Source organism: Phyllostomus hastatus, unplaced genomic scaffold (assembly GCF_019186645.2).
Source record: "Phyllostomus hastatus isolate PE091 unplaced genomic scaffold, TTU_PhHast_1.1 phas_scaffold_93, whole genome shotgun sequence".
Taxonomy (NCBI): Eukaryota; Metazoa; Chordata; class Mammalia; order Chiroptera; family Phyllostomidae; genus Phyllostomus; species Phyllostomus hastatus.
The window spans coordinates 3721322-3738431 of NW_025334042.1; the positions used below are offsets into that span (position 1 = coordinate 3721322).

A 17110-nucleotide genomic window follows, 5' to 3' on the forward strand; every position below is an offset into this window, starting at 1 on the left:
CATCCTTTTGAGATTTTATGGAAGCTTCATTCCAGAGGCATGATTGATTAAATCATTGGCCATTGGCAACCAGGTCAACCTCCAAGCCCTCTTTGCTCTCTAGAGGCCAGGAGGGTGGGACTGTGAGTGCCGACCCTCCAATCACAGGGTTGGATCCCCTGACGACCAGCTCACTTTCTTAGATGACCTAAGGGCTTTCCAAAAGCAACCTCATTAATATAGCAAGAGACAACATTATCTCTCTCACCAAGGGAATTTTGAAGGTTTTAGAAGCTTTTTACTAGGAATGGAGACAAAAACCAAATATGTATTTCTTATTATAAATCACATTATCACAAATGGGTGACAAATTAGAATAAGATTAAGGTTAGACATCATTTTAATGGAGCCCAGGGGGTCTTTGCTTTTGCTCTTCTCTACCTGGAATGTGCTACCCCTCCCCCGGGGATATAGTCCTGTTACCTTCCAAGAGGCTGCCCTACTATCCAGTCCTAAAAAGCATTTCGCATCACTCTTCATTTCCTCACCCTGCTATAGTTGTCTTCACATCATTTTTAGTATATCATAGTACTTGTACCTGATACTATATTATCTATTTATCTATCTCAGTGATTTTCAACTGGAGTGCCACAAGAATTTGTAAAACATGCAATATTTGACTATTTAGTCAAAAGCACTGGCCTCTTTTCCCTCAGATTGTTAAATAAAAAAATGGCAACAGCCAACACAACAACAGGTATTCAGTGTGAACAAATCAAAATCACACCTTTGTGGGGTTTTTTGTCAAATTAGCAAAAAAATATTTTTTTGGTGTGCCAAAGAATTTAGTAATTAGTTTATATGTGCCATGAGATGAAGAAAGTTGGTGATCACTGATCTATCTGTTTATATGCTGACCATTGTCTGTCCCATTCTTCCAGCAGAGCAGGGACTGTGTCTTGTCCCAGACAATCCGAGCACATCCAAGCCTTCCAATAAATGTTTATGCAACTTTTTTAAAGCACAGAAAAAATATACAATTTGGACCACTCAAGTAGTTTATGATTTCAAGGAAGATGTAAGACATAGTTTACCATGTTAAAAGATAGAATGGTTAAATACATGTAACAGATGGAAAATAAGGAAGGCAAATAGCAGGTTTTCTGAGGAAGGAGTGATTGTGCACAGGATGGTGAGGGAGTGTTTCAAAGAAGATGAAACTCATGTACACCTAGAAGGCAGTGGAAAATTCAGTAGGTTCAGAAAAAGGGCCCAGGGCGTTTGGAGAGACTACAATGCCATGTGTCATGAGGATAATCATTAACAAGAAGAGGTTCACAGCTTGTCCTCTGTCCCCACCCACGACAGAGCAGTTCAGCAGTATCACTTGCTTCTCTCTGTGCTTTTAGCCCATTCATTGTTCAGAGGAGGTAGGTTAAAAGTCCTAAAGATGAATCTCGGGCAGAAAGCTGGCAGAGCCTAAGAAGAATCACAAACCTGCCCTGACTGTGTTGCTCTATTGGTTGGAGCATCATCCCATACACCTAAAGGTTGTAGGTTTGATCCCTGGTCAGGGCACTTAACCTAGGTCATGGGTTTGATTCCCAGTTGGTACATGTTCAGGAGGCAACGTATTGATAATTCTTTCTCACATCAATGTTTCTCTCTTTCTCTCTTTCTCTCTCTTTCTCTCTCTCTCTCTCCTTCCTCTCTCTTTAAAATCAATAAACCTATCACTGGGTGAGGATTAAAAAAGAAGACAAAGAATCACAAACCCCACATGAATCTAGAGGTAGGGGGTAGGCCTGGGGAAGTGTCCAAGAAACTAGGACAGCAGGGAGATCACAGCTCAGAGTTCTGAGTTTGGGGGTGATGTAAAGATGAAAGGAGAGGGGATTAGTAATAAGAGTTGCCATGCATATGTGACCTGTTTAGCATGAGGAAAGCCTCCTCATGGGAAAGGCACATGTGTCCACATTTACTTTGCCCCTCTGAGCCTGCATCTCCTCATCAGTAAAATGGAGATAATAACAGTACCTACATCACAGCATTGCTATGTGGATTAAATGAGTTGATGAGGTTAGAGCCTGCAATGTAGGAATTATCCTCTTATTGGACTTTTGGTGTGAGTCCTGCTTCTTTCGATGCAACACTGTCCTAACTGTCTATAGGGACCATGGCTTTATAAACACCACGTGTGGCTTAAGGAACAATGTCATCAACAGCCGGGCCCAAGCAAAAGGCTCAGTGTTGGGCTAAAGTTAGAAAGAGAACCTGGAGAAAGAACATCAGAGGCTAATAGACATAGCTGAGGAGTCTGGTCTTTCAGTAACTTCTTCCTTCCCCAGGTGAAGGCTTTGCCTCTCACCAGCTAGATGAGTGAACTTAGGAGGAAAAGAGGCTTAAGTCACTTTCAGGTAAAGTGAACATTAACTACTTCACAGTGTGGGGTCTCCATCCAGCCTAGGCCCCCAGTGTGGGTACTCACGGTTCTGGGGTGTAGAGGGGGTCCGAGCCATGCCGGATGTACTGGGTGCAGTGGAACACCCTGTAGGCCAGTCCTGCCAGAAAGTCTCGGGGACTCAGATATCCAGCCACTGGCCTCACCGTGAAGCCAGATCTTTCTAAAGAGACAACAGAAAGAGCCAACTAAAGCATAAGCCAATAGGACTTGAGGGCCCAAGCAGGGCTTCCTATCATTTATAAGAAATGTTCTAGAAACAAAATAATGAAGGTCCTAAAACTCTTGACAATTAAATGACGTATACAGTTGACCCTTGAGCCACATGGGTGTGAATGAATGTATACGTATTCACTTATACAGAGGTTTATTTCAACAAATGCAGTTGGCCCGTCCTCTCTACAGTTTCCACACTTGCAGATGGACTAACTGCGGATCAGAAAAACCATTTTCACATTCCCAGCTACGTTTTCCCAACCCCAGATCAAAAATACTGTTTTTGATCTGCAGATGGTTGAATCCTGGGTGGGAAGAGCCAACTGTGGAGTCCAGTTATACGTGGATTTTCAGCTCTGCTGGGGGCCCCTTTGTTGTTCAAGGATCAACTCCACTGTTAACAACTGTCACGTTTGTGGCATCTGATTACTCAGCTACACTGTCGAATGATGGTTTCCAGAGGAACAAGACATTGGTGAAAATGGAAGAAAAAGTGAAAAGATACTTAAAGGACTTAAATTCAGTAGCCAAATTAGACAAGAAAGCTCAACACACAGGAGAAGATGACAATCTAAGGTGATGCTTACCATGTATTAGCTGGTATCTTTCTAAAGTGTGGTCAGTTAACACAGCTAATCCCTCCCTTTACAAGCACCATGGGATCAGTTCCCATCCCAGCCTTCTTTTGTCAATACCACCTAATTCCTTCATTCTGTATTGTTGTTTTCTGTGATATTATGAAAATAGTCACATCAATGACCACAATCTGAAGAGATACACTAAAGCTCTGTGTGCTTTACTGGTTTCTTGTAAGAGAGAATAAAATACACAGAATATAATAAAATCTATGAACCACTCTATACTGTTAACTCAGTTAGGCTGCAGATAGACGATCAGTGTTCCCAGTTTAAGGGCTACACACCACTTCCTTTTCATGAAGGCCTGGAACGTTTCCAACAGGCGGCTACTCTTGCCTCAGATACCTGCACACTCAAGGCTCCCCTTCCGAAAACCTCCCCTCATTAGGGGCATACCTTAGAATGGTCATAAATGGTTTATAAAGACAAAAAGACAATGAAGCTTATGAAACAAGTCCCCTGGAGTTTCTGGCATCTACGAGGAAATAACCCTGTCCTCGGGCCTCCCTGGACCTGTAATTCTAACAGTTTTAATGCTTGTTCCAAAGCTTTCATTTTAGATTGTTCCCCATTGGATATCAAAAAGATAAATAAGTGTATTTTCTTCTTTGACTTATGTCAGTTAAGCCAGTGTACCCCACATGTGGGACACAAGTGGTGATACACACAGGAATATTCTTTAATAGTTATGCAATTTATTTTTATATGAAATATTTTTTTAAATATGTATCTATCACATCAATTTGACTTTGCAGACACCATTGCCTAAAAAGTTTCCTTTTCCAATAAATTGGGTATTTTAAGAGTCAGTCAGTTAAAAGCAATAACCACACACACACTGACACTGCGCCTGCTGTGTGCCAGTGAGCGGTGCCGGCTGCACTCCCACTTCTCGGAGGGCGGGGAAACCGCACTGACGGCAGCAACGACGACCACGGTAACAGTGACTAAGATTCTGCTGTGCCTCATCTGCGTCAGACAACAATGTTAGGGCTTCAAGTTATATTAATTAGTTTCCCTCCTACCCCCTCATGAAGTAGATGAAAGTGTTATCTTCACTTGCAGAGAAGAAACACAGAGACACAAAAAGGTGAAGGTAATTCATCTAAGTCACATAGCTAGGCACTGGCAGAAGGCAGAGGCATCCAGAATCCGTGCTGCATTACACCACCTCTCATAATAAAAATGTTCAGTTGGGAGACAGACGTGGCAAAAATCACAACATGGTTTTCTAAGTACTGGGGGTTGAGAAACAATGCAGTAAAAAGCATCCCCTATATGAGCATTCAAGTCCAAGGCAAATACATAACATGCACATGACACTGTGGCAGACAAACAGGGACATGTCAGAGACAGGTCTATGAGGGGAAATGTAATCTAGTTAAATAATAACACAAGGTGAGTGGGGGCAGATGGAGCTGGGCAAAGGGGAGTACAAGGGGGACGGAAAGAGACTTTGCTTGGGGAGGCAGACGTGTGATGCAGTGTGTAGATGACGTTTTGTTGAGTTGTACACTTGAAACCTGTATGATTTGGTGGACCCATGTCACCCCAATACATTCAATTTAAAAAGCATAATAATAAAACATAACATAAGTCATTATGTAAATAGGTGCTGACTCTCGACCTCGTTCCCTCAGTAACCGATGTCGCGGATGATGTCCACCCTCCCACTGTGCTTGGTGTGGTTCTCAGGGTGAAAGTAGGTTGACTCTTTTAGCACAGGTCAGAGCCTAAGCAAAGGTGTGGAGAGCAGCCACAACAGGAGGCTAGAACTGTGCAGCAGTCAGGGCAAGAGACAAACTTGGAAAGCTGGGTCTGGGTCATGAATTGAGGCTGAGCAGTTCAGAATTTGACAGTATGGACCAGGGATCAGCAAACTATGACCTGTCATCCAAATCCAGCTAGCTGCCTAATTTTGTATACCCCATGAGCTAGGAATAGTTTTTATATTCTTTAATAGTCACATTTCAATGGTATATAAGTATCTACATAATGGTCTCAATTTTGCCTCTTAGCCCACAAAGCCTAAAATATTTACTATCTGGCCTTACAGAGAAAAAAAAATGTTTGCCAGCCCCAATAAAAACTAAGGAGAGGCCCTGATACCTTCTGAACAGAGATGTCAGGAAGAAAGTAGTGCTTTGGGAGCTTTATTTAGACGCAGTGGAGGGGAGAGTACAGGCAACCAGGTTACAAAATGATGGGGACCTCTGTTTGGGTGATAGCAGCGGAAATGAAAGAAAAGGACAGATTCATAATAGGTCACAAAGCTAGATGTGGCAATACTTGAAGACCATGGTAAGCTGAATAATGGCCCTCAAAAGATTTCCATGTCTAAGTCCCCTGAACCTGTGACTATGTTTCCTTATGTGGCAAAATGAACTTTGCAGGTGTGATTAGGTTAAGGATCTAGAGATGGAGAGATGATCCTGGATTATTCGGGTCAGGCCTCTATAAGTCCTAGGGTCCTTATAGGAGGGAGGCAGGAGGGTCAGAGTCAGAGAAGAGAAGATGCGTGTCCTCAGAAGCAAATGAGGATGCCGGCCAGGATGTAAGCCTGTGCGAAGCCTTACCTTTCAGAAACATGGAGACATCTTCAAGTTGGGGCACGTTGTCTTCCCTGTAGCCACAGTATTTAGTCAGCAGAGGGAAGTTTTTCAAATACTCCCGGCAAGCATGTGTGGGATAGAGCTTGGAGAGCTCCCGGAATACAACGCCCCACGTTTTCGTTTCTTCCTCTGTGTACTCCACCCTGGGGATGGGCTGACCGCTGGGCAGGAGAGAAGATGAGTGAATAAAGCTAGCTCCGGGTCACTGAGTTAAGCATATTCTCACTTTCATTCCCATGCAAACAGGATTCTTGCAAAGCAGGACACCTGAGTGTCCAGGAAGACCCCATCAGTATTATTGTTTAAAGTAAGTTCTCACCTTCTAAAATTGTGTGTGTATTCAGACTCCCATAGAAATGATTTGATTAAGTTACATCCTCACACATCCATATGGAAATTTGATCGGATTTAGCTTCAACACCGAGATCAGTAACGAGTGTGAGCTCTGGGTTGGAAGGAAGTTTAGGCACAGAGCTGTGCTCTGAAGGCCTTATCTGTCGTCACCTGACAGCAGTGACGAATGAATGTTGTCTTTTGAAAATAAAATTGCCTGTGAGTTCTCTTTGTCCCTTGCAGGGAGCTCACCCCAATCTCCAAGTATAATTTCAAGATTATTTGTTCAGCGAGCAAAATATCTGGGAAATACTAAAAGACTATGTTAAATTTAAAACTGAGAGTTTTGCAAGCTGCAAAATAGGAACATTTATCACACACCATGCTGCAAGATGCAGGCATGACACCCTCTCAGTGAAGGAGAGGGTCCCCAACTTTTTCTGTAGTCTCACTCACATCCATTCAATTCTCCCACTGTATCTGGAGGGCAGCCACAGACAGTATGTAAATGAATAAATGTAGCTATATGTTTTCTTTAAATATTACCCATGTGGTTTTGGATTTCATTTTTCAATTACAATTTATATTCAATATCATTTCATAGTAGTTTCAGGTACATAGTTATACAATCTAACAAAAGTTTCTTTACAAAAATAGGCAGTGCACTAGATCTGGCCCATAAGCAGTAGCGCACTGATGCCTGGTTTAGACCATTGAGAGGTGGCCCTGGGCTGGACTGGTCAGGGAGAGCTTCCTGGAGGAAGCACAACTTCAGCTGAGGCCTGTGGGCCAGGTATGAGCTGCAAGTTCCCAGACAGAAAGAAAAGAGAGAACAAAATGCTGTTCTAATGGCAGCCAGCAGCCATGAGCAGGGAGCACAGCTCCTGAGCAGCCTGGGACCAGCCGACCTGGAAGGGAGCGCACACATGAGCTTTGGCAAACTTTTGCTTGAGGGACCAGAGTCTGAATTTAGCCTCTGGTTAAAACACCTGTTTGGAAAGTGAAATTAGGGTTTGAGAAACCCTCTCACGACATGCTCAGCAGCCCCCTGCAACACTCCCATCTGCCTACCCTTGCCACACGCCCGCAATTCTGCCTCTGCAGCCAGCAAATATATACACACAAGATATGGAAGTCCTAATATAGACACATAAAACTGGGAATTCTGCTCCAGCAGCCTATACAATCCGACCTGTAGCGGCAGCCACCACAAAAACCTATGCACAGGCAGCGACTGCCACTCAGGGATGCCATGGGGCACCTGCCACAAGCTGGGACCAGCCCCACCACGCCCCCAGGTAAAACAGGGAAAGGAGGACAACAGGGAGAGTGGGCCAGCAGACTGCCTCCTACCCGCAAACCTCTACTTCACTGTTCTTGCCAAAATGCTTTTTGTTTAAAGTTCAGGTCTAAATACGGTTCCCACTGCCCCCCACCCCCGTTTGTTTTTTTTTTTTTAATTAACTGCAGTACATGAAGGATGGGGGAGTAACACACAAGGAGGGGAGAACCAGAAATTAACATTTGTTTTTTCTCAGTAACAAGAGTAGGGCTTATACAAACTAAATTAGGACAAGATTAGCATTGTTTAAATTTGGCTGTTGATAACAAATAAAAAAAAATTACAACCTGACAAATATTTGCCAGAAGATCAAGATTGCTAAGACTTAGCATCTGCAATAAATTTAGAATGAAAGCTTGACATGGGCAGATAAAAATAGAAAGGACGTAAGGAAATAAATATATAAATGATCCAGAAAATTCAACGAAATCAATTTGAGTCGGGTAAGTCAATAAAGCTAATAAGGGTTTGCACAGTCGGAAGGTTAGGAAAGCACTGAGGCTGAAACCATAAATGAAATATTGAGAAGCCATTTGGAAAGAATCGTTGAGTCAAACTTTTTCCTTTGATGCCAGGCTGCAAACACACAGCCCTTTTTTTTTTAAATTTTATTTCAATCATTGTTCAAGTACAGTTTTCTCCCTTTTAGTTTTACATGCAGCCTTTCAAAGGGAGCTGCCTGCAGCCAACAGGAAGCAGCAGAAGGGAAACAAGTGTGAGTCAGGGTGGAAAGAAAGAGGTATGCAAGTCTGTTACTTAGTAATGAGTGTCCAGGCCACAGTCTGAGTAATACAGATGCTCGTGTACATTCTCAGCGGTGCTAGCCTGCTCTTTGGAATGAATGGCTGGTACAGAATGGTATGAATCCTGATCGATCGCTACCCTGATCAGTTGCAGGTAAATCTGACTCCAGCCATATCAAGAGATTTCTCACACTACTCTAACCCTTACCTCCAGGCAATTTTTGAGGTAAGTGTTTAAAAATCAGCTTCACCACAAAGTAAAGGCTAGTTTTATCCATTTAATTTCTATTTAAAACATCTGACAATGATTAAAATAATTTTTTTAAAAAGTCTGAAATACAGGAGAAAATAAGAAATTTCCCATTTTTTATGTAGTTAATACAAGTATATAATAATAGCTCATCTCTGAGAGCTGACCATAGTGCCAGACACTTTTTAAGGTTAAGTGTCTTTATATGAACTAGCCCATTTGATTCTCACAACAGCTCCCTGAGGTAGACACTGTTATTATCTCCATTCACAGATGAGGAAGTTGAGGCTCAGAGAGATTAAGCTATTTGCCTAAAATCATAGTATCAGTTTTAACACCCACTCAGTCTGGCTCAAGACTGGCTATAGTCTTAATTGATTGGTACAATATATACCAATGAAATAAAAAATGTATTCCAGACACCAACTTGTTTTCACATACCCACCTAAAATATGGCTTACAGGTAAGTATGCTCATATGTAACAATCTCACATACAATTATATGGAAGCATGACACTAGCATGTATTTGTGGGTCACAGGATATTTGTCGATACTCTCACATTTATTTACTCATCTAACTTTCTCGATAAGACTGGGGTGCGGTTCTGGGGTCCCCAACAGGACACCTGTGCTCAGGGAGCGAGGAATGCAGGGCTCCAGTGTGTTTTTTCTAAACTTTGAAATTTGACATTTAGAAAAACAAAAACTGTACTCATGGGGAAAATCAGAATCTATTGCACTTCTGTGTACTTTAGGTCCATGGGGTTTTGTGAATTGTTCGTGAAAAGGATGACAGAGCAGCATCCTGGCCTTTTTAGAACCTAGGATATACACCCATGTATCATTATGCATCTGTCTGTGGATAAATGTTATAATACATGTATTTCAGCATCCTAAAACACTCTTCTGGCCCAAAACTAATCACTCCATTACTCCAGGTTCTAGAGATAGCTGCCAGCAGTTGGAGCCAACCACCTCCCTGCAGGGCTTGGTAAGAGGCAGCAGAAATGGCCCCACCACCAACCAAGTCCTCTTGAACCAACCAGCCCACCCCAGACCCCACCCACCAGTCTAACAGGGAACAAGAGATGCGTAGGATGATGAGGAGGCCGAGGGTTGAGAAAAAGGGCAGGTTCCTTTCCCTTCCCTGAGTGAGGACGGAGGCTGAGCCATGAGAACCATTTAGAGGGACCATGGATGCCTGAGAGAAGTGGGGTCTGGACCCCTGCTGAGCGACAGGAGCAGGGGGGTTCCTCATGCTGTCAGCAGAGGGGAGGCTGTAGAGACACAGTTCTGGGAGGATGTCCCGAAGCCTAGGAGTATGACACACTGTGGGGAGGAGAAGGGATCCTTGCCATGTGTCATTTGAACTCTGTGGTTCATGTGCATGTGGAGTCAGGTGCACAGGGAAATCTAGAGATTTCCATGGGATCCAATGTGACATGCCTGGAAGGAAGACGGGGAAGCCCCACCCCTCCAGTGTGCTCCGTTCTCAGAAGGCAGAAGAATGTTCTGGGCTTCCCACCACCCTTGGGGAAGAAGCACTGAAGGGCAGGTGTGTGAGGAGTGCCCAAGCTACGGCGTGCCCACCCTGAAGAAGAGGTTGGTGATGTGACCACTGACAAGGCCGAGAGGAGGCAGGGCTCATATCTGCAGGTGCAGAGGTGGAGGGAATGGTCTTGCCCCAAAAGAACTATACATAACACTATGCAGAGACCATTTCAACAGAGTCCGCCCCATCAGAAAAATCTGTCTGAACCAGGGTGAGTGTGGCCTAAGGCCTGCCCACCTATGGCATTTTAACAATGCTGTAAAAACTCCTCAATTTCCCCCTTTCCTCCTTTTAGTCCCAACTCCGGAGGAACTAGGTCCTAGAAGGAAAAAAAATGTTCCTGAGAACCAGAGTACACACACACACAACTACCAATAACTGAAGTGGAGAGAGGATACATGTTAAATCAAGTTTGATATTAATCTTTTTTTAAATGAACAGGACTAGGTCTTAAATACCCAAATGAGACCATACTAATAATTGAAAATGACAGGAAATTAGACGTTGCTAAGAAACTAGCTTCCCAGCAGGAAAGTAGGATTCAACACAATACAGTTGAATGCAGTGAGTAGGGAAAATAAAACCATTTTATGTAGGCATAAACCCCAACAAGATGAGACTCCTCAACAAACTAATTATATGTAAACATTACCATTAGATCTCTAGAGAGTTCCTCCATTTAAATGGAATTAGTTGGGGGCCAGAATTCTCAACAACTACCAAAATTATTATTCACAGATTTTTAATTCACTGGAGAAAAACAGATGTCAGTAAATGCTAAGGCATTATAAACACGACAGGGACCCAGGGCTCGATGAAGTCACACTAGGAAAAGGACTAAAATGGTCACGATGGGTATTTGGCCTTGACAACGGGGAAAACTCTTTGGTGTGCTGTGTTACTCAGAGATAACTAAAAACATTCTTTGAAAATCCTGAAGACTGTGGGAGGCATCTTTCTGGCTGTAAGGTTAAATCCCACTCTTCCTAGAGGCAGGGGGATGATTCTGAAAAGCCTGTCTTGTCCCTGCAGAGAGGAAAGAGTAGGAAGTACATAGACGAACCTAATTGGGGGCAGGTACACAGAGCTCTTTGTAAGTCCTGAGCTCTTTAGAAGAAAGTTGTTCAACAAGTACATTTCGACACTGAAATCCAGGGACATGTACCCCACTGAGGATGAAATGCTGGGGTCTTTGTATAGCCAGATGAATAAGCAACAGCACTTTCCTTTTGTTTAGCTACTTGTTTGATCTTCTCCTCCAGCAGGTCCAACAGCAAGCCACTTTTCTTATACATACTTTTTTAAATTTTAAACTGGGAAGGATTGGAAAATATTTTATTATGGTGGTATGTCCTGGCTGCCTCCTGGAGTCTTTGCTGCTAGAATTCTTACCAGGAGATGCAGTTTTGCTGCTTGTGTTACCTTTAGAGAAACTCTAGTGTCGGGAAGCAATTCCCCTATTCAGTGGGGGAAGATGTGACAGGCTGCAATTGATAATATTTACATCAAGATAATAAGACTGGCTGAAACACAACATAGATTGTGTTCTTTGAAAACATCTGGATTTCCTCGGTGGCAAGGACTAAACAGAACAGAAGGTAAACAGAATTGGTTAACGGGATGTGTGAATCTGATAGAAATGGTTAGGAATGAACTCATTTTCTATTTCATTTTATTTCATGTTCCTAGGGGCAGGGGACACCTTACTTATTCAAGAGCTGTTCATCTGCCTGGAGTAGACTTGCCCCTCTCATCTCTGCTTCATCTTTTCTCTCCTTCCCCATGTTAGACATTTCTCTCTTGATTGACATTTCCACCTGGGGGTGGCAGCAGGGAAATAAGAAGAGGTGAATGTAAAAGCCATCAACTCTGCAGCTCATTAGCAATTAGCAACTCCTCTAAGGGTCTGGCTGGGGCCTTTGTGTAGAAAGATTACTGGGAAAGAAGGCAGGAGGTCTCTGTCTTTGTTCCTTCTTGAATTATGAGGCCCATGTGCTGCAGCTGCAGTCCTCAGTATACATTCCCTAACCCTGCACTGTTCCCAAGGAACTGTCTGTAATTCATCCTCTTTCCTTCCCATCCAAGAAAGCACGTTAAGAGTATACAACAGTGAGACTGACATTATTCTCACATTATTAGAGAATAATCCTGATTTTGACCTACTCTAATTTTTTTTTAAATATTTATCATTCACAAAATTTACTATTAATTGTTACCAAGCATTTGTTACACTTCTCACAACTGAGGTGACATGACAGTGTGCAGAAATGTCAGTCAGTCCTTATGACTCTTACTATGCCAGTCACCATAATGTCATCTAGTACTGTGCTGGTTGGTATCACTGTCAGGAAATAGTTGTACCTGCAGTCAGGTGTCTCCAGAGTAGAGCCATGTGGTCAGTGGTATTCAACAGGAAGATGGCTTATGTCCCTGAGACTGGAAAAATGTGGCCACAAGCCAGAAGAAATGTGTGTGTGTGTGTGTGTGTGTGTGTGTGTGTGTGTATGTGTGTGTATCCCTCCCCTAAATGGAGTGGATGGATTCCTTATAGTTATACCAGAAAGCAAATGTCATTTTTTTTCTACTGATTGCTAAGAGTTCAGGAGAAAACTCTAAGGCTCCCACATCTGATGAAATTATATTTCATAATTCAGACCATAAAGGACACTCAATAAGTTTATAATAAAATACAGACATGTAATACCTAGAGGGGAAAAAAGTAAAATTTCTAAAATTATTATTCTGCTAAATCTATTCCCCCATTACAATACATGCTCCTTGAAGGCAGGGATTTTGTTGCCTTGTTCATTTTCACATCTCTGCCACCCAGAGCAGAGCCTGGAATACATAGCTGCTCAGTAAATACTATTTGCTGGATAAGTAAATCAACCAATCAGGCCAAAACAAGCCACAATTGGAAGGTTGAAAAAAATCGTATTTGTGCATCAGACAGTCTGATACGTATTCATCTTGCCTCATCTCTGCTTCATATATTCTGATTGCTATGGAAAAAAGCAGGTCAAAGATTTTGAGATTTTAATAAGTTTTCTGGTAGCTGCATTTATCCACTATGTATTACATAGTTTACAAATAAGGGGTTCTTTTTTCCAATTACCTCAACTCAGGTTTCCTAGGCATTGTCACCCACCACACTCATAGCCAGAATTTTTACCAGGAAAGAAAGCAGCATATATAATCCAAAGGGTCATAAGAGCCAAACTTTGCTACACACGGACCTGTGTCCTATGCTGGGCATCTTAATAAATGAACTTTCAAAGATATTTTCAAAGCTGTAGGGCATGATGATTGAGTGTTATTTTTCAAAAAGGAAACTTACAAATCACTATAGCGACTTAACAACCAACGGAGTGTACCAAGATTTCAAATCATTCAAGTTGTCTGACATCAAGTGGCTCAGTAAGGGCTCATTTTCTGAGGAGACTGGGCAGCCCACGTCCCTGAGCTAGTGGTCGAGGTCAAGGCAAACGCATACTCATTTTCAGCTGGTCCCCTAGGCCAGTCAGGTAAAGAGCATTTGTGATCACATATTTTATTTGCTTTTGCAAATGCGTTTTGCGCACATGAATTTTCCTAAATGAGTCTATGGGCCCTAAGGAACTTTCAGACCGTAGAAAGCAGAAATGTGAGTTTGTTTTGTTCCCATTGTTAATATCGGTGCTGCCTTTATAACAGGCATAATGAAAATAAACTACCGCACCCAGGGAGCCTCAGGGAGAGAGAAGATTTAGCTCCTGGAAATTATTGGTTTTTATTCATCCTGTGCCTCAGGAGAGGGCTTCCCACCATTCTCTCACCTCGAAGCAAGCCCTCTTCACATTCAAGGGGAGTGATTTTCCTCTGCCATAACCACCATGAAATTAAATACCAACAGCAACAACAGAGGGTCTAACATCCATTGAAATGTGCGTGCTCAACACGCACAAAGAAGTGGAACTCAAAGAAGGCGATCCAGAAAAGAGTTTAAACTCCAAAGCAGTCAACAATCTCAGGGCGCTGGGAGGAAGAGACCCAGGCTCTAGAGTCTCCGAGAGCCCACTTTCAAACCCATACATCTTGCATCTTGACCAACAGGAGTGGAGTATTAGCAACTACTGCGCTCCCACCTCTTTCAGGGGTGGGGGAGGGAATGCAGTTACCCCACAGTCCGTGACCTAGTAATAGCATCCACTCGTCCATTCATCCATTTAACTACAACGAGAATGTAACTGCACATGACATGGATTATATCACACACTGCTCACTGTCTACGGTGATTAAATGACTATTTATGTCATCCCTATTTTACGGTTGAGAAAACTGAGGCTTATAGACATAGTAATCTTCCCATTGTCATTCAGCTAGTACATGGCATAGCAGGGACTCTGATTCAGGAAGGCTACCTCCAGAGATCCCACTTTTAACCAACACATTGCACTGCAAGGTATTGAGTACCTAATATGTATCCTGCGTTGAGTTCGGTCTCTTTTCTCTCATTTGAAACTGAGCGGAAGAAGACCACCCCACAACACTGAGAGGATCACAAGACACGTCACCTGTAAAGCACCTGGGCCAGTGCCTAGTGCTAGTGCTTCTCCTCCTCTGGGTGTGTAGAAATGAGTAAAGTTTCATCACTTCCCGGCAGGGGCGGGAGTAGGTCTGGAGATGACAAAGAAGCACTTTCATATAAATCCATTCACCTCTTGGACAGGATGTGTGGAAGTTATTTTAATCCTTCATGTTAGTGAAAATCATTTTACAGGAAAAATGCTCATACCTCATTCCCTGAGAAGCACATTAGAATTTGGTGCGACTTTACCTGGACTTGTCAGTAATACGTGGCCTTACTGTGTCAGTATTTCTCACAGCTGTGGAAGCCACGCTACAATCAGACAACACCTTACTGAGGCATTTGTGTACATCTAAAAATCCCACCAAGCCCCAAAAATGAAGGGGAGAAACCTTTTCCAAGTCAATTTTCCCTTTTGTTTTTCTTTCCAGCTGACTCTCAGGCTCCCTTCCTTTCCATCATTGAGCTGAACTCCAGTAGTGAGAAACATTTGGCATGAAAATGATTCTCCCATAAAGCCTGATGGCTTTCAAACACTGACAAGAACTGTGTATTTCATATATACTGAGAATTCTGTACAGAGCAGAATAACTTTTTAAAAACCCAAGTCACTGAATTCCGTTGCTCTTATTTGCAACTTGATTGATTCCACCTACCAAATGGCAATTGCTCCACAGATTTTTTTTAAAAAAAGAATGAAAGGGTGTGGCCTCTTGGGCAGGGAAAGATATTTAGGTTCTACAAGAAAGGCACTCTTAAAATCCCTAGTGTGACCTTCCTCAGAAACTATTCTAGTCATTTGGGAAATGACCCTAGTACCACAAATACTTGGCTTTGTTCTACTTTTCAATTTACTGCTCCACTTCAAAGAAATTAAAGTATCAACAACTGGTGTTTACGCAGGAGTCACCACGTACCCAGACAGCCGCATAGATCTCAGCTTCATTCGAAACCTGGGAAAGCAAATCAATGGAAGATAATGAAATGGGACAAAATTAGTTCAGTCGGGAAGAAGACATATTTGCCTTCTAGAGTGACTCTTCTCAAAAAGACAGAGAAGATAAAAAATTAAAGTTTGGTCCCACAACACAACAGAGCTTACGATTCATCAAGGTGACCATCTGCCAGTGAAACTGAGGAAAATGTCATTAAAAATAAAAATTCACAACTGCCCAGGTAAGGGTTTTTTTTTCCCTGTTAAGGAAGTATAACTTTTCCCTTTCATTCTTTGTCTTCTATTTGTTTTGTTTCTAATTAAAATTCGCCTATCTAAAATAAGTAATATAGCATTCACGACTCCTGTTAGTAATGTTTTTCTTTAAGCTACATTCTGAAACTGAGCAGGCCCCATAAATCATGTGTCTCCTCACATGAAATGAGAAATGGTAAGGTCAACAGAAATTTCTGGAAAGGTGGAGAGGTGGAGCCACCTCAGTTCTTTTTCTGCAAGTTGCAATAATTGCAAGTGCCTCCTGGGAGAAACTCAGCAATGGGAAGTAGTCCTCCAGCTCAAACTAACGCTACGTCGTCACAGTTACCTGGAAGTAGGAAAATCCCAATATGCACAGAGAAAAATTCTCAGATGTCCTATGTTAAAATACAGCAGGTTGGAAAGTGAGAGAGAAAGACAAGAATTGTTAAACAGTCCATAGCTGTGGGGCAGCTGACAAATGACCACGCATATTCCTGAATGTTTTGCATCAGCTTTCAGGTGTGTATTAGCTGACTGCTAGATGCATGCATCCTGCCTATGCATGAGCATTCAGGACTGTTCCCTGTAACCAATCCAAAATAGTAAATGTTTCTGCGTAATGGGATACTACACAGCTGCAAAAAAGGAATCTTATGTTTTACAACAGAATGGATGGACTGGAGAGCATTATGCTAAGTGAAATAAGCCAGTCAGAGAAAAACGTGTACTATATGATCTCACTTATATGTGGAATCTTATGAACAAAATGAACTAACAAGCAAAATAGACACAGACTCACAGATAGAGAGCAAGCTGACAGCTGTCAGGGAAGGGGGCACTGGATCAGGGGTAGAGGGATTGAGAAAACAAGAGAAAAAATTCATGGACATGGCCAAAAGTTTGGTGATTGGGGGGGTGTTGTGAAGAAGGGTAAAGGGGGGATAAATGGTGATGGAAGGAGACTTAACTTGGGGTGGTGAACACGCAATGCAATGTACAGATGATGTGCTGTAAAATTGTGCATCTGAAATCTGTATAATTTTGTTAGGTGCTGTTACCCCAATAAATTCGATTAAAAAAAGAAAAAATTAGAAAAAAGTAGTATATGTTTTTTTTTACAGACCATGCACCTGTCCTAGAACTGCCCTGCTTCACATTTTCCCACCCTCTCCTCTGTAGCCAAAGTAAATTCTTTCAAAACAACTTCCATCTTTCTCCCTCAAC

General features: G+C 42.4%; 1 protein-coding gene across 2 annotated transcripts in view; it reads right to left on the reverse strand.

Moving 5' to 3' along the window:
• TPH2 (tryptophan hydroxylase 2) overlaps positions 1–17110 on the reverse strand; it is a 95336-nt gene that overhangs the window by 53019 nt on the left and 25207 nt on the right. For both annotated transcript variants that reach the window (XM_045829494.1, XM_045829495.1), the window contains exons 6-7: positions 5871–6067; positions 2468–2603 (exon numbers count right to left, since the gene is read on the reverse strand). In XM_045829494.1, coding sequence (XP_045685450.1) covers positions 2468–2603; positions 5871–6067 — 333 coding nt within the window. The remainder of the gene's footprint in view (positions 1–2467; positions 2604–5870; positions 6068–17110) is intronic.